At 43.2% G+C, this 24763-nt stretch overlaps 1 protein-coding gene across 3 annotated transcripts in view; it reads left to right on the forward strand.

Moving 5' to 3' along the window:
* Spock1 (SPARC (osteonectin), cwcv and kazal like domains proteoglycan 1) overlaps window positions 1-24763 on the forward strand; it is a 562385-nt gene that overhangs the window by 516562 nt on the left and 21060 nt on the right. For all 3 annotated transcript variants that reach the window (XM_008831820.2, XM_008831819.2, XM_008831818.3), the window contains one exon: window positions 23885-24001. In XM_008831820.2, the coding sequence (XP_008830042.1) occupies window positions 23885-24001 (117 nt within the window). The remainder of the gene's footprint in view (window positions 1-23884; window positions 24002-24763) is intronic.

Raw genomic sequence — 24763 nt, forward strand, 5'->3', positions numbered from 1 at the left:
TTGTACTTTTGTATTTTAGATATCAGTGTTAATGATTAGAAACTAGTTTTTGTTTTATAAATGACTCAAAGTTGAAATTGTTTTCAAGAAGGTTGGATCATTTACATTCATATCCAAACTAGTAAATGAAAAGAAGTTATTTTTTACTATCTTCTAATTTTATAAGTGTACTGGTCTATTTCATTATTATTTCCATTTTTAATTACTGTTAAAGTCAAGCACTTTTATGTCTGTTTACTAGCCATTTGTAATTCTTGCTTTAGAGCATTTGATCCTCTCTATTGTCGATTTTTCAATTACATTCTTAATGGTCTTCCTATTGATTTGAAATAGCTCTTTATATGTTAAGAATATTGACCCCGCCTTTTTTCAAACTGTTTTCTACCTTATTTTTAATATCATTCATAATAACTTCATGTTTTAAATTTTTTCAATTAAAAATGATTCCATATGCATTATTAAAAAAGGAAATGAGTAAATTATAAGCAAGGCACACACCTTGAATCCCAGCACTTGGGAGACAGAAGCAAGCCTGTGAGTTTGAGGCCAGCCTGGTCTACATAGTGAGCTACAGAACTACATCTTCTCTCTCTCTCTCTCTCTCTTTCTCTCTCTCTCTCTCTATATATATATATATATAGATAGATAGATAGATAGATAGATAGATAGATAGATACACATATATATATAAATCTTTTTAATATTTTTACTTATTTTTATGTGTATGAGTATATTGCCTGTATGTATGTAAGTGCACCTGTGTCCTGTAATGCCCATGGAGGTCAGAAGAGGATGTCAGATTCCCTCAAACTGGAGTTATGAATGGTTGCTAGATGCCACATAGATGCTATGAAACGAACTGGGTCCTCTGCGAGAGGAGCCATTGCTCTGAACCATCTCTCCACCCCCCTCCATGTACATCTTGATGACATGAGAATCAATAAAATATACTTCTAAACTAATTTTCAGACAAACATGAGATGGAGAACATGTACGCTCCAGTTTTTAACTGATGGAGATGGAGTGGCTTGTCTTGTGGGCCACTCCTCTGTGAGGCACAGATCAAAACCTTCACATCTGTATATTTAATGGCTAGCATGTACCTTTCTAAGGCTGTGGCTATTCGGTATCACTATCTGATATACTGGAGGGTGGTGGACGGTTAGAGAAAGGGAGGAAGAGCACAGCACATCTGTCTGCAGGGTACAGATTTACACAGCTCACATTACAAGACTGCCCAGGGATGTTCCACTTTACCCCAGCAGCGCTGAGGCCTGAACCCTCTGCTTTTCCTCTTTTCCTATGACCTTAGTGATAACAATGGTTAATTAGTCATGACTTACAAAGAATGAAGTCTTTTCTGCAGGCTCAGGATTTTTAGTGTGGGCTTTACCTGCACATCGAGTCCCTGTGCACTGGAGGTTGCTTAGTAGCATCCCAAACTTCCACCAGCTAGGGGCCGGTAGTACTGTTCCATCTGGGGAACCAGCTGCCTCTAGGTATTACCAAATGTCCCCTCAGGGGCAACATTGGCCTTGGTTAACACAGGGCAACAAACATGTAAAGGTTACTTTAGGCTTTGAAGAACTACAGATTGTATTGCAATTTGGATAATTTTCATTTTCAGGTTGTTTTGATAGCTGCTTGTCATGGTCCACACTATGAGCCTATAGCAAGTCTTTCCCTTTTAGTTAATTTTATTAATATGTTCCTTTTTAATATTTTGTATTTATTACTTTAAAAATTCACATATACATACTATGTATCTTGATCATATCACCCCCCACTCCACCCTTCAATTCCCCCCAAGACCTGACATCTCCTTCCCAACTTGATGTTCTCTTTTAATTTTTACTATTATTTGTTTAATCCACTGGGTCCAGTTAGTACTGCCTATATGATCATGGATTTGGGATCAGCACTGAATGATGAGCAACTTACCAGTGGCTACCCCCTCTCCCCCACCAAAGAACTATGATTCCTCCTCCCCCAGGAGCCATTAACTGCCAGTAGCTCCTCAGCTAGGGGTGGGGCCACTGTGGCCCCTCCTCATTGATGCTGGCTTTCCGAACTGATTTGGGTGTGCTGGTCTTCACAGCTGCTCTGAGTTCATGTGTGTTATAGCCATTTCATGATTAGAGAATTTTTTTTTGAGACAGGGTCACATTCTAGGTAGCCCAGGCTAGCCTCAAACTCATGGCCTTCCTTCTTCCTTAGCCTCTCAAGTGCTGGGATTGCAGGCATGGCCACCATTCCTATCTTGTAACTGCTTTTGTTGCTTTGAGATTTACAGAATTCCTCTCTATTCATCTTCAAACAATTGGTACTGTTATTTTTGCCCTAAACTTTTAATCCCTAAGAGACTGACACTGATGTGTGTTGTGAGGTGACGCTTTACCTTTTTGTAATTTTTCTTTGAAAATAAGAAATGTAATGATGTTATTGGTTGAATAATTCCATTATGGTGTCCCTTAATGCATTCAATAAGTTATTTCTTCTACAGTGTTGGGATTCATATGTCTCAAACTATCTCATCCTAGCTTTCTTTTGTGGCTATTTAAGTCATCTAAATGTTTCTGTTGGGACTTGACTCAGAAAAGAAATGGGATACAACAGTCTTGGACTCTTAGTTTGTGGGTCACCAGGAGCAAGTAGGTAGGGAATGACTGCTATGTCAGAAGATTCAGGAAGGAGGACAGGATTCTCATGCCACTACTGGCCTCAGAAGTCCGACAGGGAATCGGTGTAAAGCGTGTCATAGGTGTTGCCTCCAGTGGCCCGTCCAACTGAGTTCCTCCTCTCTGGGTTCCTGTGACCCAGAGAGGCAGCAGGAAGTCTTGAGCATGTCTAGCACAGCCCATCACTTGGGCTCTCAGCACTGTGAGGCTTCCCTTTAGCCAGTTCTTCTTTCTTTTAGCCAGGAAAGCCAACTGCAGGAGTCAGCATTTCATTGCTGTGACAGAATGCCTGAGGAAATCAACATCAAGGAGGAAAGATTCACATTGGCTGATGGTTTCAGAAGTTTCTTTCTGTGGTCACTTGGCCCTGATGATTCTGACCTGCGGTGAGGCAGGGAACTCATAGTTGGGCAAAGCTGTTTGCCTCATGGTATCTATGGAGTAAAGAGAAAGAGTTTGGTATGATAAAAAAAAGCCCTGCCCCAAACTTTGGGCTATAACTATAGTAATGGATTAGTTCTTTGAACAGGTCAGAGCCATCTGATCCAAACACCTTTCAGAAGCCCAATTATCAAACTGTATACCGAGGACCAAGCCTTTAATACATGCATCTCTTGGGGGGACAATGTATATTCAAACCATAACACCAATAAGAATGTGAAGGTAGAACTGGGGAGATGGTTCAGGGGATAAAGTACCTGCCATTCAGGCATGAGGAGGACCTGAGTTCAAATCTCTGATACCCATGTGGCACACACCTGTAACCCTAGCACTGGGGTTTGGGGTGGAAACCCTAGCACTGGGGTTTGGGGTGGAGACAGATAGCTAGTCAGTCTAGCTGAAATGCTGAGCTCCAGTTCAGTGAGAGACTGTCTCAAAAAATAAGATGGAGAGTGACAGAAGACAGCACCTGACATTGCCCTCTGGCTTCCACATGCTGTGTGTACATGTGCACTGTGATGTATACATGTGCAAATGCACACACACATAAAAGAATGGGGAACAAAACTTGTACAGCATGATGGGTACTTCCAGGACTCATCCTGGTCAGCAGGAAAAGGCGTGGCCTCTAGCACAGCCAGATCTGCTTAAAAACACAGGACTGGCTCAGTTCCTGCTCTTAAAGCAAAGCCCCCCATCATCTCTGGTTTCCCTGCCTTCCTAGGTTCCCCCATTGCATTACCCACAGGCCAGTCGCTCAGTGTTTTGAATGTGCAGTCCTATCTGACTCCCGTTTCTGATTTTGTTTTCTTAAAAGAGAGGAACTGGTTTTAGTCCTAGCCATGTGGGGTGCCAGTGCAGTCTTTCCTTGAACTTGCTCTTCAAAGTTGGGTTTGTTGGTTTCCTTCTGAAAGCCTAGAAAGATCTAGCAAGCCCCTGTGCCTCAGACTGTAGGTTGCAGACGATTCCTTTGTGTTTGTAGCTGGCTGACACCACTTGGTGTAAAGCAGATCTGTCTGATTTTCCTAACTCTGGTAATCTGGCTTCTGTTTTCAGTATGAGTCTATTTTCCAGATTTCTAAGTCCATTTATTTTGGAATTACTATTTGAATTTGAACTCACAGATATGTCTGTTCTGTTCTTTATTTTGCAAAGGGTCCTTAGCAGTGTGCCAGAGAACTGTGTCCTGGTGATTTCTGACTGTGCGCCTGCCTGAGGAGCGTGTAAGATCTGCATGGCAGTGTAAGATACCACTTTCCTTGCATCTGCCTGAGCTCCCAGGGAGAGCTCAGCAGCTGGAAAGTGATGGTCACATTTGCAAATGGGCAGAGACGGTAAAGCATGGGTTTGCTGGTGGTCTGGTTTTGCAATGAAGGTGACTTTGTTCCAGAGAAGCATTTGCATCCTAGTTCTGTAACCCTGGCAACCCTCTCTTTCAGCAGCAAAACTGACCAGTCTATCTTTAGCCATTTCAAACTATCTTCATGGCTCTAAACTGTGTGTCCAAAACATGGAATATTTTCTCTTTATCTCCATAGCTATTGGTGCTGGTCCCTTCAAAGCCATCTGTCATTAGGTCATTGTCCAGTATTTAAGTGTCAGGGCCTTTGGAAAGGGTGCCCTGACATGGATGCTATTATGAACCATTCTAGGACCCCTCCTTCCCATTTACCCTCTAACTCCTGGAGATCAGCTGATACTCATGGCCCAGAAGCGAGCGTGTCATCTCATGAGGAATGAGTCCCCAAGATTGGCAGGATTGCCCGTTAGATTACTACTATATGTGTATGTGTGGACACAACAGACCCCACTTCTCTTTCGGCACAGAGATCTGGTTACAGCCTCAGGTGCACGGCTTTTAAAGGGCTCTGCCTGTGCTTCATGACATGCTACAGATTCCCTAGCCTACTAGGAGAGGACAGCAGAGGCATGAGGGAGATGTGCCTGAGCATGAATGTGACTGTGAACACTGGTAACCAGTTCCCAGCCCCAGTCTTTACAAAGCAGACTGATTTCTGCTTCTCAGCATTAATGTGATGACCACCCCATGAATTCTCCTCAGCTGATTCAACTACCTCTTGGTGAAAGTAGAAAAATGAGGCTTCTACAAGTCATTTTCAGCCAAAGCAACTTTTGAATTAGTTCCAGCCTAATTCCACAGGAGCAGATCTGTCACCTGCACATGAACTTGGCCTTTTTTCACCCTACCAATTTTTCTCACAAGACCCTTGCTGCATACACAATAATAATTGTCAGATAAGTGGGTGATTTCTGTCAGAGTCATTGTTTTCACATCATTACACAGGATCATAAAAACAAAACAAACTAAATAAAAGACAGTGTATCCTGACCCTCTTAGGGATTTGTGCTCGTCTGGATTCTTGTATCCCCTGGGACAGGAAATTGAATTACGAACCCTTAGAGATGTACATATTGTATTACAGGTGATTACTGGTGCTAGCTTAGGTATATTGATGCAAAGTCTCTGTTCGTGACAGATCTTACACATTGGAAGGTCTCTCTTCTCTCATATTTTGGTGCTTACAATTAGGGCACAGTAGCCTTAGTTGTTTTAATAAATCTAAGTACATTTCCAGGAAGACCCCAAATTGTGTACTAGGAAGGATGAATTTGACTGTCTTTAGTTTACATCCCTACTTGGCACATGGCGAGGGAAGAAAGGGCCAACCAGGAACTAATGTAAGAGCCATTGCTGCTCTGTGTGTTGGTCCCGTGGTATCAGGCCCCGGCTATCCCAGCCACCCGAATGTTATTCGGTCTTAGTGACAGGACTGCTAAGCAAATTCTCAAGGAAAAGTACAGCTGAGCAATGTTATCAGCAGCTGCAATGGAAAAAAAATGTTTCCTACTTCAAAAAGTTTTAACCTTAATACAGCTGCTGTGTCTGGACACAGCTATCCTGTGTCTGGAAGGGTGTAAAACAGTGCTTCTTGGACTTACAATCTAAAAAGATTTTTTTTTTTTTTACTTTTACAAAAACTTCATTGAGAATTTCATACATGCATATAAGGAGTTTTGATCAAATCCATTCCCGCTCCCTCCCCTCCAACATCCCCCCCCTCTGAAGAGGTAACCCTAAAATCTTTTAAGGATTAGATACAAGCTCCCAAATACTTTTGACATTTTTGGCCTTTGGAACAGAGTATGTTGCTAACAGGCCCAAGGACATTTTGACTTTTAGCCAAGAAACTGGCTACATTTCTTTGGGGTCTTTTTACCCTAACTGCCTAGCCAATTCCTACCTCCTATTCTTATCACACCATCCTCTGAAGGGGTTACCCAAATTGCCAATAGGGAATAGGGACGCAGACCACTCCGGCTTCTTCCATGCTGAACAGGGATGCAGGGTGAGGCAATTGGAGTACCCCTTCAGTGGGCCTATCTAAAAGACTCCCAAATTGCATAACTCTTGTCTCTAAGGGGAAAAGAAAGTCCTTGAATCATGAATAGGAGATGTGAAAGAGAAGTAAAGCAAGAGTAATTAGCATTACAAGTTCTAGACAGGGAACTAGAAAAAAGTCAGAACATCAGAACTGGGCAATTTTCAAACGTTCATATGAGAGTCCATCGGAGTTTCTTGACAAGGGCTTCCAAAAGGATCCCTCTATTGGGTTCTTCCTCGTTTTTCTTGTCTTCCAAGGCTGGACTAGTTAGCTGGGAAGAGTGGCTGGATACTCAGAGGGTCCAGTGACCCTGCTTGGTGGTTGTGCTCATTCATTAAAAAGATTTTTAAGAGATACAGGAAGGAAAACATCACTTGTTTTGCAGGTGTTGAAGGCTAAAATTCCTGGGTAGAGAGATTGTTCAGATGACATAGATCATATGAATAAACAATGTTCTTAAGGCTCACATTTCTGTATTCCTCAAGGCTGCAAGGTACCAATCACGAATGCTAATGTGATTATGTAAATCAGGAAAGTTTGGGCTTAAAGCAAATTTATAGTCTCCATAACAAGAGCCTATCATATAAGATACCACAACAAGATGGAAAATTTGCCAGAGGACATGCACCAGGAAGCGCTTTCCTGGGAATCCACTGTCTACAGATGCTGAGAAGCTGCTCCTGTTCTAGCCATCATGGGGGTCAAACCAGACACACTTTTGTAAGCTACTTTTTCCCACTTAATTTATTACGAACACTTCCATGTAAATACCTCTTTTGTCATGCTGTTTAACAACTTCTCTTTTTCAGCTTTTTACAAAGTGAGCGATCAGTCATTTAATCCCTAATATTACACATTTGGTTCTGGGTGGGGACTTTTTCTGTGACTAGCAATGTAGCTGTTTATAAGAGTACACCTAAATCTTTGCATCCATCTATACCCATCTGGTCTAACGTTTGTATAAAATCTGCTACAAGGGACTCAGAAGTTTAAGAGTACTGGCTGCTTTGCAGAGGACCTGGCTTCTATTCCCAGCACCCACATGGCAGCTAACAACCATCTGAAACTCCAGTTCCAGGCAACCTGATGCTCTCTTCTGGCCTCTGTAGGTATTGCTTACATGAACATACTTAACATACATGCAGGCAAAACACTCACATACATAAAATAAATTTTTAAAAATCTACTATAGGGTTGAATTTTTCAGTGTTCATGTATCTGCTGGGTTAACTGTTGCCGAGCCTGCTGTCTGTCTCCTGGAGTCAGATGGCCTTGCTGAATTCAAACCTCACCCTGCTATTAATATTTTGCTGAATCTACAATTATTAGTCTGCCCAGCAATAAAATAGGAATGATAACAATTCTAGCTTTACTGGATTACTGTGAGGGTGAATAAGTCTACCACTTTGAGTTGTGTGTGTGTGTGTGTGTGTGTGTGTGTGTGTGCGCGCACACATTAATGTATTCTTGGGAGGAAAAGAAGAGAGAGGGGAAATGTTGCACCGCAAGACCAAGACCAACATGACTTCTGCAAACCCAGAGAGCTAACCCTAGTGCTCCCTCATCTGCTGGCAGTGGGGATCTTTTTTTTAAATGGCACAATGCAAGATGCAGCAGGACAGATATGGCTCTGCCCCAATCTTAAACATGATGCCCAGCTCCTCTAGCATTAGCTCCTTGACTCAGATGTGTTTTATAACATCTGTGATTCACTCATGGAGAACTGCTATGATAATTCAGTGCGGTCATATTGGTGTGTCTGGTGCCTGTCATATAAAAAAGTCACTTCATTTCCCTTAACCTAGTGTCCACGTCTGTAAGACAGAAATATAACAATGAAGACTCTGAAGGTGTGGTGGTTTAAATGACTGTTCCTCCATAGGCTCTAAGTATTTGAACACTTTGTCCCCAGTTGGTGGCACTGTTTCCCAGGATTGAGAAGGTACAACCTTCCTGGGGGAAGCACATCACTGGGGGCAGGCTTAGGACATATAGCCTTGCCCACTTCAGTTTGTGTCTCTCTGCTTCGTGCTCCTGCTTGAAGATAGGAGTGCTCAGCTCTCTACTCAGGCTGCTTCCTGCCATGATGGACTCTTCTCGCCCTGGAATCTTAAGCCTAAGAAACTCTTCCTTCTACAAATTGCCTTGGTCATGGTGTTTTATTACAGCAACAGAAAAGATAATGCAGAGAGGTTATCACTAGAATTAAGTGGAGAGGAAAAAAAACAGTACGGGCCTGGCTCTTGGCACTAGTAGGTATTCCATACATGGCAGCTCTTGGGGGCATCAGTACTGGGGGACTCAACAGGCTGAGCTGCCCTGGTGCCACCTGGATCCCTACCATCAGCAGCTGGGATTTGAGCATAGCCAGTTAGCCAGCCCCTTAGATGCAATACTATTGACAAATGAGCCACCTCTCCTGTAGCCTGCAGATGAGAAACCACTCAAGTTCTTTTTCCAACCTGACCTGTCTAGAAATTTTAAAGTCTACAGGGTGGCTTGTGAAGGTTGCCTTTACAGGAGACATTTTTAATTACATGTTCAGGGTAACTTATTGCTTATGAGATAATAGGCGGGACTGTGGCATCAGGTTCTGGTGGAGAGTGGAAATGGCGTGTATTAGACTGTAGGGATGTTTTAACCACTGCAATGGCTATTTTAGTTTAGGGCAGGCCTAGAATTTTCTAAACCCGAGGAGAAAAACGTGCTGGGAAATGGTGTGAAGTGTGAGGCGTCACAGTAGAATTTTGTCTGAAATGCACAGCCTCTTCCCACTGTGAATTCAATCGCAAAACACGTACAGGCTATAATTCCTCAGAGCCCTTAGAGCTGCCGCAATACCACTTAAAATTAGGCCTGTTCAAATTCTTGTTTATGCTCATGCTTCACACTATAAACTGTTATTTCCCATTCATATCTGAGCTCAACTCAGATCCTGGTTCTCACAAACCAGTAATTCTATATTCCTTTCAGAATGGCTCCATTGCACTAAAGTTTCCTTGGAAGACACCTTTGTTTTCTTCAAAGCTCTGAAGTGTGAAGTCTACATAATTTGCTAAATGCATCATGTTTACATATGCATAAGCCAGTTATCTCCAAATCACCATCTCCTGCCTGCACTATTGGCTGGATGCTTAAGGAAAATGAAGCTTAATTTTCTGTAAGCAGCCGTCCATGGTTTCCAAATAAGCTTGCAGAGACACAGACAAACTAAATTACATAGTGGTAACTATCCAGACAGGAATGAAAAGCCAGTACTGAAATAAGCCAGGTGTGTGAAGAGTTCTAGCATCATTCAATCACAGTAGACAAACACTAAGGTTGTCTGGATCCCCCCAGGCTATTGCCAGCAGGGGCTGAGGTCTAAAGTGTTAGGGTGTCAGCACCAACCTGTAAACCTAGCTTCAGCACAGGAGACCCTCAGTCAGGATTGCCAGGTGTCTTGGGAATTCTTTTTCTCAGGCCTTGGGAGTCACTGTGATGGTATCTGTGGTCAAAGGATCAGGGCATCCTTTTCCTATGTGTGTCAAGACAGATGGAACAAGAAGCATAGATATGCATCCTTTGGTCCTGAGTTCAAATCTGTAGGATAAAGTTGACAAGATCTAGGCTTTCCTATTCTTAAATATGCCACTTGAGGCAGTCTGGGGTTGGCTGGGCAATGTATCTTCATCTATGTGTGTATTTCCCTCTGCTCTAGTGTCTCCTCAGATCCATTCAGTGTTTAGCTGGGAAGCTGTTCCCCTGACTTGAGCTTTCCATTTCACTCTTGAAGGAGCATGCTGTTCCTTAATTCTTTGACTAGTTCACCAGGTGTGTTCTTAGTGCCTTTAGAGTAATGGGAACAGTGTTTCCACTTCACTCAAGAGTTTTCAATGCTCTGCTGTTTTCCTTCTGAACTACTGACGCCTACTTTTTGACCAGGCACTCTGTTGCCGTCTAGGGGTATTAGATGCGACTAGTGCAGCATCCTTGCTGCTCTGATAACCAGTCCAGAAGAGACAACAAATTGTGATGTAGCTTAGAAAGTGGACACTACCTATACAGGGCTATGGGGATGCCTCCAGGCTTCCGCCACGCGCGTGTTGAAGGATACACTTCAGCTGTGCATAATCTGATCTGAGCCCTGGATCTTCATGAAGGAGCATTCTGAGTAAGGTCTCCAGACTCCCTTGTTAATAGTCCTCCAATTCAGTATGAGGAAAGCATTCTTCTTTTACAGATCAGGAGAGGGCAGACTGAATACCAGGTACCAGGCAAGGACTGTGTCTTAATCATCTCTCTATCCCCCCAGAGTCTCTGGCTTAGGGAGTGCTGGAATTGAGTTTTGACCTGCCAAAGGTCCCAGGGCAGAACGGAGAACAGCATATAGACTGTGTTGATTAGAAAATCCTACATTTGGGGGTTATTTTTCCCCTTTGGGGTCAAAACAAAAATGTTAGCATGTGGCATGAAAGCTGATGGATGTATGCAAACTGTCTTGAGTTGCAGCTAACAAGCCCCTGGTGTTCCGTAACTCAAGCTTCCTCCTATCTCTGGCACGTTGTTCTGCATTGCATCTGTTCATTCATTAAGTCATTCTTCAGTGAACCCCCAACCAGCCACTGTTATTTCAGATCTTGAGCTTGGTGCCAAAGAGACAACCAAGGAAGTGTGACATACAATCCCTTCACTCTGGGAGCATGTGAATTAGTGAACCAGATAAATAGGGCAGCAGACTTCATGGTTTGAAGTTCTGCATATTCACATTACAGTTAAAAGTCAAGTGAAGGAATATAGAAATTCTCCCAGGGGTCCAACCCCTAGTTCCTTCCCCCAAAGAAACTATTAGTACTCATTTTTATGTATCCTTGAATGGGTTCTCAAGGCATATAGAAGCAAAGGGATAAGGATCCCTACCCCTCCCTTCACTACAGACAGTAGATGATGATACAAATGGCACTTTGAATTTAACTTCATACATTTTTGAAGATTCTTGCACACTAGAGAATTAGCTGTATACTCTGGGTATGGTGGTGTATGACTTTAATCAAGGGCAGCCTGGTCTATATAGCAAGTTCCAGGCCAGCTGGAACTACAGGGAGACTATCTCAAAAAAAAAAAAAAATAGCTGTTTTGGTTTAAAGTAGATGGGTATAACTGATTTAAGACAGTATTTGAAGTGTTTCCAGGATTTTGCTACTTCAGTTAGTGCTGCCATGTACAGCCATGTGTGTGTGTGTGTGTGTGTGTGCGCGCCCATCTGTAGACATGAGTCCCAAAGTGGATTTTTATAATGAAAACATATAGAAGTTTTTTTGGATTCCTTCAATGCTGTTAAGTCTTCTACAGTTAATATGCAGCTAGATTTTTCTTTGTGATCTGGTCATAAAATATAGTTTTATTCTTTTGAGAGATGAATTTTAATGTATTTACATTTATTACATTATTGATACAGAGGTTAAGTTATGCCAACTTTTGGTTGGTTGTTTGCTTTTTATCCTTTATGTGTTTTCCAACTATGTGTTCTCTTCTTTGTGTGTTGGGAGGAATGTGTGTATAATTATTCTGACATTTAGGAGTGTTTTCCCTTGAGATAGTGTCTTGGTAAGTTGCCCTGCCTTAGCTTCCTGAGTAACTGGTGTTACAGGCATATATCACCATGCCCACCATTGTTTAAGTGTTACCACTTTAAACAATAATAAAATTAACATGATATTTTTCTTCCTCTCTCTCCTACTACCCAGTTTTCAAAGGTCCCCTCCTTGTCTTCCGTATTTGATAATACGTGTACCCTCCTAGGGTTTCCCTTTGTTATATAGCATATAATTTGATATTATTTGATTGCCATATTTTAATACCTTTTATCTGAGCCTCAACGACCGTACGTGAGGCAATCCACACATTTGGTTGACCTTTCTCTTTTGGCTCCTTTTTTGTTTGTCTAATCTCTTCTTAGGTGTCAAAGTATGTAACATTTGTATTCTTGTTACTTGCTGATCTAAAGGAAATGCATTTTCACAGTCAGCCAATAACTCCTCTGAACTTGTGGAGACAGCAGTCTGTAAGTGACGTATGTTCAAAACCTGTTTTCAGTTTTGTTTATTCTTGAGAGTTCACATAGATATAACATCCTTGGTCCAATGTGCTTTCTTGAAGTAACATAAATATTTCCGCCTTGCCTTCCAGTTTTGAGTCCTGCTACACTGAAATCTAAGGGGCGCCTGTTCCCTCTCTGGTTACGAGGATATAACTTTTGCTGCCATATTGACAAGAAATGTCGATATTTTGAAAATCCAGTAATTTGATTAGGATGGACCTTCATATTGACCATTCTAAGTCCATTTCCTTTGCTCACACTGTGCCTTTTCAACATGTAGATTCAATTTTTCTTTATTTCAGGAATAGTTTAAAGAATGGCATTTTTAATCCAGCCTCTTCCATTGTTTGCATTTGTCTCTTCAGAGAGGTTTATTTTACTTGGCGCACATTTTCATGTTTTCTGCTTAGTGTTCTATATTTATCTGCTTTTTCCACAAAAATTTTATCTCTTAATTTTTTTCTTTGATTTTTTTTTTTTTTTTGAGACAGGGTCTCTCTGTAGCCCCAGATGGCCTGTAACTCGCTTTGTAGACCAGGCTGGCCTTGAACTCACAGAGATCTGCCTGCCTCTGCCTCCCGAGTGCTGGGATTAAAGGCACGTGCCACCTATCTCTTAATTTTTAAAACCAACAGTGGTAGCTCATTTAGAACAACAACAACAAAAGCAATACTATTATTAGAAGAAGCTAGGTTTGACTGGTCTGCATATTCAGGACAGAGTTTTGTCGAGGGGAAGGGAAGAACCAGGCTATCGGCAGACTTCACAAGGCATCAGTTTCAGGAACGCACCAGTAGTGACAAAAGGCTTCCTGCAAACATGGCTCCTCTATCTGGTCCTCTGATCTTTCCTGTGTCTGTGAAACGGATCAGGCCAGAGAGGGCTTCTCGTCGCTCTGTTCACTCTGTCATTAGCGCTCTTGCTACATACAAGTTGCACTTTGCAGCAAGCCTCTTGCCTACACAAAGGACTATTTTGTAAACCTCTTCCTAGGATACGTCCCCCTTTTTCTGAGTGGTTTTCCTTCCTATGTAGCTTCTACTTCATCTGTACTGTGTCTTTCCTCTGGGTCTCTTAGGTCTACCAGTTTAGGGAAGAACCTTCTGCCTTTGGGAAGCATATTTGTGCTGTTTTGTTGTTGCTGTCGGTTTGCTACCCTTCTTAGTTGTCCATTTCCCACTTTCATCTGGTGGTTTCTGTGTGCCTTTCAAGCCTGAGTGTCTCCTTTAGTTTTTGTGAAAGTGCCATATAGACTTTAATGCACACACTGTTTACTATCCATGTATTCAGGAGGGAAGGACAGAAGCTGCTAGCTATGCTTCCCCCACCTTGTTAGACACTAGATCTCTAGACAGACAGTTTTGATCAGATATGGCAGTGTTAATAGGAATGGGAGTAATAGTGGCCAATATTTTGCCTCTGTGTCAGTTACAAGGTCCTCTCTGTGTCCTGAGGTTGTCTATGGGCCTCAGATACTGGCTGCTTCTCATGCCAAATCACTGTGGCATTCATGCCCTGAGAAGGGAAGGGGTAGACAGAGAGTGAGTTGCAGGGCCTGAAACTAGAGAGGATTCGTGAGTCAAACACTCAGCCTGGAGGCATTTCCAGTAGACCAAGTTTCCCTTCACAGTCTAGGGCAGTGCCTCCTTAGATCCTGTTTTATTTATCTTGATGATTGACCCATTTGTCCACCCAACAGATGAAAGTGAATACAATAGGCCTAGGCATTTCAAGGACTCTTCATTTAGTTCTCAATCCCAGCTCCAGTTGCCACCCTCTTACCCTAGACTCTGAACTGCTGGAGGTGCTACTATGGAACCATCTCCACCAAAGAATGTGGTACTATTCCAGCCATCATATAAAAGTACATCACCATCCACTCTAATCTTGGGACAGGGAGGGAGCTGGGTGAGGTGGGAGAACTGTACATTTGGCCCTTTTTTTTTTTTCTGGTCCCTCACTGAAGGTATGAATATGTCCAGTTTCTTCCACCCCTAAAAAAAGGGGCCGTTCATAGGTTCTCAGTGTCCCCAGGATTCCTATTGCTGTCAGTATAAAAATCTCAGATCTTAGTTTGCCATTTGTGGTCCTCCCTTGTAGCTTTCTGCTCCATTAAATAGCAGTGTAGGTTTATCTCTTGGTTAAGGGTAAAAATGTACATGCATGTGTTGTTGTTTTAGACACTGAAAAGCATGAAATTTAAAACTACACTTAGTAACACCTAGATTTAAGCTGAATTTGAGCAGGTTAAACTAGGTCTTAGGAATGGTGTTTTGGTTTTTTTGTTTGGTTTGCGACAGGGTCTCACTATGTAGCCCTGGCTGACCTGGAACTAGCTATGTAGACAAGGGTAGCCTGGAACTCATAGAGATCCACCTGCCTCTGCTGGGATTAAAGGTGTGTGCCACCATGCCTGGCAGAAATGGAAATTCTTTATAAATTCCCCCAAAACATATTTCGGTAACTAAAGCCACTTATAGATTAGCATCAGTTCTAGAACAATCAGTTTTATGTCACAAGTTACTTCTTAGAATGGATAGGTGTATGTATAGTAATATAGCAGTATATCTTAAATAGGTATCCACACTGATGTTTTTAATGTACATTTATGACTTATAAAGATTGGATGATGGGGCTGGAGAGGTGGCTCAATGGTTAAGAGCACTGACTGCTCTTATAAAGGACCCGGGTTTGATTCACTGAACCCACATGGCAGCTAACAACTGTCCATAATTCCAGTTCCAGGGGATCTGATGCCTCTTTCAGAACTCCTTGGGCTTTGTACGATACAGGTGCACTTACACACATGCATATACTACACTCATACACATAAAATAAAAATAATAAAAAAATTAAAAGATTGATCATGTCAAGTTGATGTATTTGGGTGCTAGTCTTAAACAGAAATCATCTTTAATAATTCCTTTACTCAAAATGGCGTCCTCTTTGTTTCTAAGACCTGCCTACATAGGTGTATCTTTTTCTAACTCCTCCTGGTTCAGCTAAAGTTCTGCCACCTGCTGGAAAACTTCCCTGACCACAGCTGGCTCCTGGAGTTCATACATTGGCAAGAGACTGTATAACTTTTAGACATTAGGTCTGTCTTTCTGGGGTCTGGTGGCCCAAACTGTAATTAACCACCCCCATACACATGCCCACACCCCTCCCCACTCCTTCCCAGGGCTGTGTCACTGTGGCCCTCTCAGTATCCCAGGAGGAGCCTATTCACACTGTCAGGGAGCACCTGCCATTGCTGGTCTCAAGTGGAAATACCAGTTGTCATTTCTTCAGCTTACTTTCTATTAGCAGAGGGCCCAAGACATCTGGTTGGGTATGAAATTCTTCACTAAAACTGCTGGTTATATTTTGCTTTCTACAATTACTGTTGATCTCTGCCAGGTCCCCTGTAAGGGTGAATGCTGACCCACTAGCTAGGAAATACAATTAAAGCCGCACTTGGCATTTCTAACCAAGATTTTGCATATTCAATAATTTTTTTGCCCGGGAGTGTGGAAAAGGCTGTGGATTTTATCAGAGGTTTTAAAAGCTTATTTCAACTGCCTAACCTTCCTGCACTAGATTATTCAGGGGCAAAAATGAGTGTTACTCACTAATGCACATTTACAAATGTTGTGCAGGTTCTAAATGTATTTCTTTTTTCAGATGAAGGATTATCATTAGGATCAAGGGGAACATAAAGTCTCCTCAAATCGGGTTACCAAGAATAGTCTTAATGGCTTTAATAGGGAAATTTATCCATCTTTGCTTGTAGGTTGTACTGTTAATTAGTTTAACTCATCATCCAAGTTTAACGTCAGTATTTTAAGCTCTTCCAGAGACTGCTTTTTAAGAAGGATTTTATTAGCAAGCCCTGAATAACAGGGCCCTCATTCCTTTCTTGTTCCTGTTTTTACATAAAATGACACCTTCTCTAAGGAGAGAACATGCATATATATTGATGTTTTAGGCACTGAAAAGTAAGAACTAGATCTGTGTGTAACACAGTTTAATTTAAGAAGGCAGAACCTGCTCCGTGAAGTGAGCTCCAATTAGAAGTGGGGTTTACCATGTGTGCTTTAGAAGGTCTTCCTTGAGCCCTCAGTGTGTTGTCTGTCATTTAAATTGCACGTGGCTTGAAGCTTTAATATTAGCCTCCCGAGTATGGGTGCTACCAGCTCTGGATATCCCCAGGACATGAGGTGATGGCAGCTTCCTTTTGGTTTTGAGACTTTAATTCTCTCTTGGTTGAACAACAGCTTCAGATGAGAGTTTGATCCATACAGTCATTATTCCCATTTATGCAAGAGAAAGCAGAGATTCAGAGAAGAGCTCATAGTTGCCTGAGAATAACTGGTCCACTGAGAGCTGGAACTCAGAATTCCAGAGGGAGCTTAGTCCCAAGCCTACTACTCAAGGGCAAGATCCTTATGTGCCAGAGGGGACTGTGTGGAAGGACATATGCAGGCACTGTTGGGAAATTTGGGTTGTGATGTAGGAGCAGATGATGTGGCAGTTGTAGAGACCTGGGAGGGATCATTGAACCTCGCTGAAAGACTGCAGAAGAGAATCTTACCTTTCTACTTGGCTTGATAGAGAGATTTTAACTGCTAATACCATGTGTAGACTATTGAGTTTTGAGTTTTAATTTTTTCTATTTAGTCAATCACCATGCCACCCTGTGTCCACAAACAGGGAACAGCCACCGAGTGTGGACTATGTGGCAGGCCTGGGAATGAGTGTGGAAGTCCCTCCTCTTTAGTCCTTCCCATGATCCTGCTAGCTAGCTCTGCCAGCATCTGCATTCTGCTAATGAGGAAGTGGAGGACTGAAAGGTCCTTGTCTGCAGATTCTGCTCAGTTCCCTCTCCAAAGCCACTTGCTCTCTCCTGCCTTCCTGGCATCCTTTGAAAGCAGAATGCCTTTAGTTATTGCTGCTGAAACTGCATAAGCAGCATCAGTCCTCCCTTACATGTGGACCGATCTGTGAGAGCCCAGCTTCCTAAGGGAATGGTAGCCCCTGGCTTTCCTCATCCTTCATGCTGCTAGCGTCTCCTCTTCAGCCTTCCTGCACAGTGCTCCAGCACTGGAACCTCTGCAGAGTGCCTGCTAGTCAACAACAGGAGGTACACAGGCCTCGTGGAAGAGGGAGACTCTAGAGTCCCTCAGAGTATCAGCAGCAATGGTGGAGAGAAGAGGCTGGGCCGAGGGAAGGCAACCTTGTCTATGCTCAAATCCTGGCTCTAGGAAGTATTATCCCAGTGTCTAATCTCTACCCAAAAGGCGGCTCAGCTGGACCTTTTACAGAGACTGCTAATTGCAAACACTCTGAGCGCATTGATCCAGAGCTGCTCTGATTAAGTAATTATTCACCACAGCACCTAGGAGGGCTGAGGGAGATTAGTGAGAAAGGACCGGCACTAGGTCTCCATTGCAGAGAGGCCTCCCAGCTTGCTCCCCGAGAGAACTTGAGTCTGGCCCAACTCTTTAATTACCTTCTGAGGCACTAAAGTTTAAATTAAATTCTGATTGTTTTCATATTAGCTTCTGCAGAGCCCTGAGCTAAGCATCCGTGAGGCTGAGATGGGGAGGCAGGACTCTGTGACAGGTGGAGTCTTTTTTTACCTTGGGTTCTTTAGCTGAAAAAATTCATGTGTTCAAGAGTAGACCTATAATTGGTTCCCTGGCAGAGGTTTGCAGGTATCCCATGGTGGTACTTATATAATGTCAGATTTGCCATGTTCAGCCATCCCTAGTTGGGTGTTCAAGATGTGGCTTCAGTTACGGTTGCTAACACAGGGACACACTCGGTCACACTTGCCTCCATCTGTGACTCTGGTAGATGTTAACACTAGTTTTGAATATTTAGTTTGTATCCCCTTCCCACTTGCATTTTTAGTATCACTTCCTCAGTATATTCCTGTATCCTTTTTGAACCCTTTGGAATAGGTATCTTGTCATTCAGCTCCCAAACTCATTAGTAAAGAGAGACCAGCTTAGACCATGCGTTAAGCCTTTGAGAGCACTTTTAAGCAAGCTTGATTTCATAGCTCCTGCTGCTTTTTTGTCAAGACAGTTCCCTATTTTGAAGCCTTATCATCTGCTCTTCAGTAGGCCTTAGCACTGTCTATGGGATGGTAGAAAGGTAGGGAAGTGTTGGCCATTGGCACCTGGGGGCAGGCAGAGCCAGGGTGGAGACAATGATTTGGGACAGAAGCAAAGCCTGTCTCTCTTCAGTACCTGCTACTCTGGCAATCTAACTGTCCCACAAGTCAATACTGATGGACCAGCCATGTCTCATCTTCCGTGTTCCCCCATGCCTCAGAGATGCGGAGAGAAGTGCTCTATCGCTAGTGTTGACTACTGCACATCCATTTCCCTCTCTCGGCTGGGTCACCTGTGCTGCACTTTGATTTGAAGGCCTTGAGATTCCACATATTCCATACCCTTTAGAGCTCCATGCCTCAGATGTGGAGGCGAGAAGGCGCCCAGGTGGAAAGCTGCCACTCTGGCCGTCTAGGCTGCACACCTTCTGTGGGACTGCATGTGCTTTATTACAGTTGCTCATTGTATTTTGGTCATGTTTTCCAAACAGACAGAAATCCGCTGGGAGAGCACCAAATTACCTGGCCCTTCCCTGCCTGCATGCTGCGGTTTCCTGCAGGAGGGAGCTGTCTTTTTTCCACGTTGTAGAATAATGTGCAGTGGCACCATACTTTTCCCTAATGAAGCCCCAGTGGCTGCACACGTGACACGCAGCAGGCTGTCTGCGGTCCTCCCAAAGGGCCACTGTTCTCACACCAAAGCTAATAAAGGCAAGAGTCTCACTTGTTACCCCTCCATCCTGAATTGCTGGGCCAGCTGCTGCCTGTGTCACTGGCAGAGCTTCCATTACAGGTGAAGGCCTGAGCAAGTATATTAATAACATACATTAGCCTTGATACCCACAAGCCTAGTCTATCCATGGAGGCAGACCCAACACACACACACACACACACACACACACACACACACACAAAATCAGCCCTGCCAAAATAGCAGCCTGACTTCAAACCCTAACCACACCACTTAACAGTATTTGTCTTGGGGGTTTCTTACCAATGTGTTCAACCAATTATTCATGCTTTCTTTTCATAAATATATTTTGAACAACTACTATATTCCACCTCTGTTAAGGCTAGCAATATGGGTATGAGGAAATCAGACTACTTCTCCATCGCAGAGCTTGGGAGAAGGCAGGCAGAAATTGCAGCCCGAATCTCTTGGTCTTCTATTGACCCAGCTATAAAATAAATCAGAGGAGATGTTATTCTTTATATTACCACCATCTTCTCAGGCTTAAAAATAATGCATAACAATAAAATCCTAACATATCATGTGGGCAGTTGGGATATGATCCCTGCCACAAGCCAGCAGCTGTGAGCTATGCTTTAATGATAGCTCATCCTATCCCATGAAATGATGCTATGAGCCCAGCTTCATTTTTGCCATTTTACAGATGGAAAAACTACAGTTTACAAAAAGCAGCAAGAAGGTTATGCGAGTCAATGGATATAGACTGAGAATGTTCTTCAAACTGGCAATGGGCTGCATTCGATGATGAGGGTCAACAGTGTGGGTTTATGCCATTATGACCAAGAGGGAGATCGCACTGGGCTGGAAATCCTCAAAGAAGAAATAACCTAAAAACTGAGATGGGAGAGAGACACACACAAGGCAGCAGGGTTGGTGGTGTCCAGGTAGAAGAATGGAAGGCCAGAGCAACCAGGAGCTTAGGAAGTGGCCAGACAGGAAAGTGACTTGATCCAGTGTCCATTTGGAAAGGCTGCTGTGGCGGCTGGATGGGAGGGGTCATGGTGAGCAAGATGGGACAATAGTTAGAAGCCTTCTGTCTCTGTCTCAGCAGGAGGCCATGGTAGTAGACTGTAAGAAAGGTGGTAGAGATGGCGGGAAAGGCAAACTTTTTGGGACCAACTGATTGTGAGGATGGGGAACACAGAGAAATCCAGGGCTACTTGCACCTGTCTGCCCTGAGGGGAAGTATCTGCAGATACCACTTTCTCACTCCTGGAGGAGACACTTACAAAAGGGTTGTCAGTGGACCTCCAGTCCTGTAAAGCCAATTGAGTCTCTTGAGAAGGTTATGCAGTAACCTGCAAAGACAGGAAGGAACACTTGGAAGATGTAGAGAGGAGACCCCTTAGAGAAGAGCCACTGAAAACAGGCTAAAACCCAGGTAGAGTCCCAGAAGAAACCAAACTGAACATGGGAAAACTTGCTGGTATTCACTCAGGATGACAGTGCAGTAAAACAGACCAGGGTACTGGTCATCATGATTTAATCAGATGCTCCCCAGGAGCGCACTGTCTTTGCTCTGAAGATTGAGTCTGGTGGCCTGAGTACCTGATTCTCCCACTAGGAGCTACAGGGAGGCCAGCAGGACCTGTCCATCCCCTGTGACAAAGAGTGTCCTGTCTCAGGGCAGAGTGCAGGAATGGCAGGTAGATGTGGTTTGCGATTTTCTTAAACATTGCCTGTCCCTAAGAAATAGCCATTGGGCTCTCACATTCTAAAAGCATGAACCCCACTTAGTACTGCCATCTGGGTAGTGACAGACACCTTGAGAGGCAGGCACTTTTCTCTTGCAGCCAGTCTGTGCTGTGGCTAGAGTGCCCAATCTGAATAAATAGCTCTCTGCAGGCTGTCATCTTTGATTACTTTTCCCTCTAGAATATATCAAGCTTCAGGCAGACTGTGCCCGGCTTTCTCCTCTCAAAGACCACTCAGTTGAGGATACCGTGAGTGAACAGGGTCTAGTAATTGGGTGTCTCCTACCTCCACTTCTGTTCTCTGACCTCTCTCTATCCACGCCATGGCTCTGCTTGTGGACTTGTCCTTGAGTGCCACATTCACTCTTTCAAGATTGTAGTACCCAGTCCCTTCAGCCATCCCAGCTTCTGTGCTCTGGGAAGCCTGGGGGAAACCCAGGAGGCTTGTGAAGATACAGATTGCCTTCAGATCTTAGGACTTCATTAAGCATAACTGACTAATTTGTCTTGCAATGTGAGACTCTTCTGCAAGCTGACTTGGCAGTTTTCTCTTCTCAGAGAACATTCAGGCTAGATAGTGTGTGTGGCAATAGAGGGAAAAAGATGTTAATAATTTTCATTTTCAAATGTGAGATTTACTTTAGAGTCCACATCCTGTTCTCAGATAATCACACTACTGTTTATTGCTGAGCAGGGTCAGAAAAGTGCAGGCTTGATCTGTTGAGGCTCTGAGTAGGGACCATTAAGTGGGTTGGAGTGAGCTTGCTCCTGAAATCAGACTTGATACCTGGGCAAAAGCAAGAATTTCTGCCTTTAGCAACAACTTCTTCCCTACCTATTTATGAGCATAGTTTAGCACGAAATGTTAGGGGGTAGCTTCTGGGAGCTTATTATCTTCCTCCTCGAACCATCTTAAAAGGCTTCAGGGAAGGAGAAAGGGCAAAGATTTGGATCTAGTTATCATGACGAAACCTCCATAAAGTTAGAAATTGCAAAATGAGAGTGACCTTCACCCAGTGCTCACTGGTATGGCAGTTTGCTGTGCTGGAAATATTCTGTACCAGTGTGAGGTCACTCCAGCTCTGGCTAATGAGCATGTGGAATGAGACATATAACTGAGGAATTAGGTTGTAAATGTATTGAATATCAATGTATTTAGATAGGATTACACGAGTATCCATTTTCGCTTATTTTGTATGCAGCCAGTTTTGCTTATGGTGTAATTCTTGCTCTAACGCTACCTATAAATCTTTAATAATAATTATAAATTAACAGTACCCATATCTAGCATATCCGTCATAATGATGATATAGAACTTATACTTCGTTACGAACTTCAAACATAGTCTAATTTGTGGTCACTTAATGGCTCTATTATCCTGAGTTTATAGACAATAAACCAAAAAGATTAAGCATAGGTCTGAGACCCCACAGCCAGTAAGTGATACAGCTGAGATTGACTCTAGACAGGACATCCCCACAAGGTTACATTCTTCTGCCTGACAAGACACTTCTTCATTCCTAGTGGGTGTCTTTAAATATAGTCAGGCGAAGTAGTGTCTTGAGATCATTAGCAACTTGCTGTCAACAACCGGACACACATTTAGCCAGTGCCATGCAGAGGTTAGATCTTGGATCCTAGAGGAAATGAAGGCAGCAGGGACAAATGGCATGCTGCATACAGCCAGCCTGGCTCTGCATTTCCTAACCAGTTTAGAGGGTGGAGAAAATCCTTGCCTGAAGTCTGGGAGACTGGGTGGTTGCACCAAGCCTAGCTAAGGAAATAACGGGCCTGGATGAAGAGTATACATTAAGTATAAAAACAAGGAAAGCATCCATAGAGTATTACTTCCTTCTGCAGATCACTGTCCCTGGATTTGGAAGGACTGTGCTATTTGGAGGCTGACATGGAGTTGAGATGAGACTGTCTCCATTATTGCCCTCTGTGACTTCCAGGGAAGAGCCTGGGGCATCACTGGGTTCCAAGCCTTTAGCTCAACACTATGCAATACTCGGACGTAGCTCTGCGTTCACATAGTGATTTGTTTAACTTCTTTTCCTTGCTTGTTCTCCTTAGAGCTTTGGAATCTGGATAGGGTAACAGTTCTGCATGTTGGTTCCTTATCCCTTTTTGGCTTCAAGTTTTTTTATTTGTCTGCAGTTGCTAAAGGCCACAAAGCATATGGCTTCTTTTCAGTCTTGGTAGCAGGCTGAAGTACCTGCACCCCTTGCCAGGATTCTCACGCTCAGAATGAAGGCGGGTCCTGCCCTGAAGGAGCATCGGAGAACAGTAGGAAGTCAGCTTCACCTCTCCATCCCTCTTGTCTCAACCTTCTATACACCTTCAAATAGCTTGCACCCACTTCCTTTCCAGCCTTCCTCCCATCGTTCTGGGTCCTCTTCCTGTTCTTAGGACTGTCTGCCCCAACTACTCTGCCATACCCTAAAAAAGATGGACCAGATACTTATAAATGGGCTGAGGCAGAAAGGCCTCTTCCATGGGAAAGACCTCCTCTGTCAAGAATGAGCATGTCCAAGTATGAACAACCCTGTGTGTCGTGGAAATCTAGGCTCTTTGTCCCATTTTTTACTGAGATGATGACATACATTGGGATGTATGTATTCTGTTTTCAGAATGTTCGGATAAGGTTTGCTTTGCATGCAGCTTGATCGATAGCGTTGCACACTCAGGTGAGAAACCCAGGCCCTCACTGTCTGTCCTGTGTGTTTCCCTGCAGCCTGCACAGACAAGGAGCTCAGGAACCTGGCTTCCCGGCTGAAAGACTGGTTTGGGGCTCTTCATGAGGATGCCAACAGAGTCATCAAGCCCACCAGCTCTGCTACAGCTCAAGGCAGTAAGACCACACTACTTTTGCTATTTCATTATAAATATCAGATTTCCTCAGTTATTAGACACCATTAATTTAACACTAACAGATTATGGCTTTAAAAAGAAACATTATGTTAAAATCTACACACTGATTTAAAATATGTCCAATTTTAGAAATACTAAAATATGAAAAAGTGATGATTTAGAATTAAAAACAATTAACTCCTACTTTTTCAAGTTTAATTCCAAAAATACCACGTTTAATATAGACATTTTAGAAAACCTAGCGTATAGGGGGAAATGTCATACATATGTATGCAATACAGCCAATTTAACAACTTAAGCATGGTACAGTTACAAGAATAGGTGTATGTATATTATAAAGTTTGTATACTGTATGGACTGATTTAGAATTTTCATGTTATTGAGTGGTCTTTTACAGTAGCCAAATAGGATCCTAATCATGGCTGTAACAAGTTAAGTAGGCCTTTAATTGGGGACATTTAGGTTGTTAAGGCTTGGCTAATATAAGCAACACTGTAGCAAATGTCTCTGATAATACGCTTTTGTGTACACTAGCCAGGCTGCATTTTGCTTTCCCCAGAAACTCCAAGACAGCTGTTCTCACTGCTTCCTCATTAACATTCAAGTTCCGAAAGCAGCCTCCAGACCCCCGCCCCCCGCCCAGAGCTCTTGTGTGCCCTCAGAGGCCATGTACATTTGCACACTCTATGCTTTGGAAGTCCAAGGGGACTGTTGTGCCAACTGTCCCAAAGTGGATTACTGA

Source organism: Nannospalax galili, unplaced genomic scaffold, assembly GCF_000622305.1.
Source record: "Nannospalax galili isolate Female #2095 unplaced genomic scaffold, S.galili_v1.0 scaffold735, whole genome shotgun sequence".
Lineage (NCBI taxonomy): Eukaryota > Metazoa > Chordata > Mammalia > Rodentia > Spalacidae > Nannospalax > Nannospalax galili.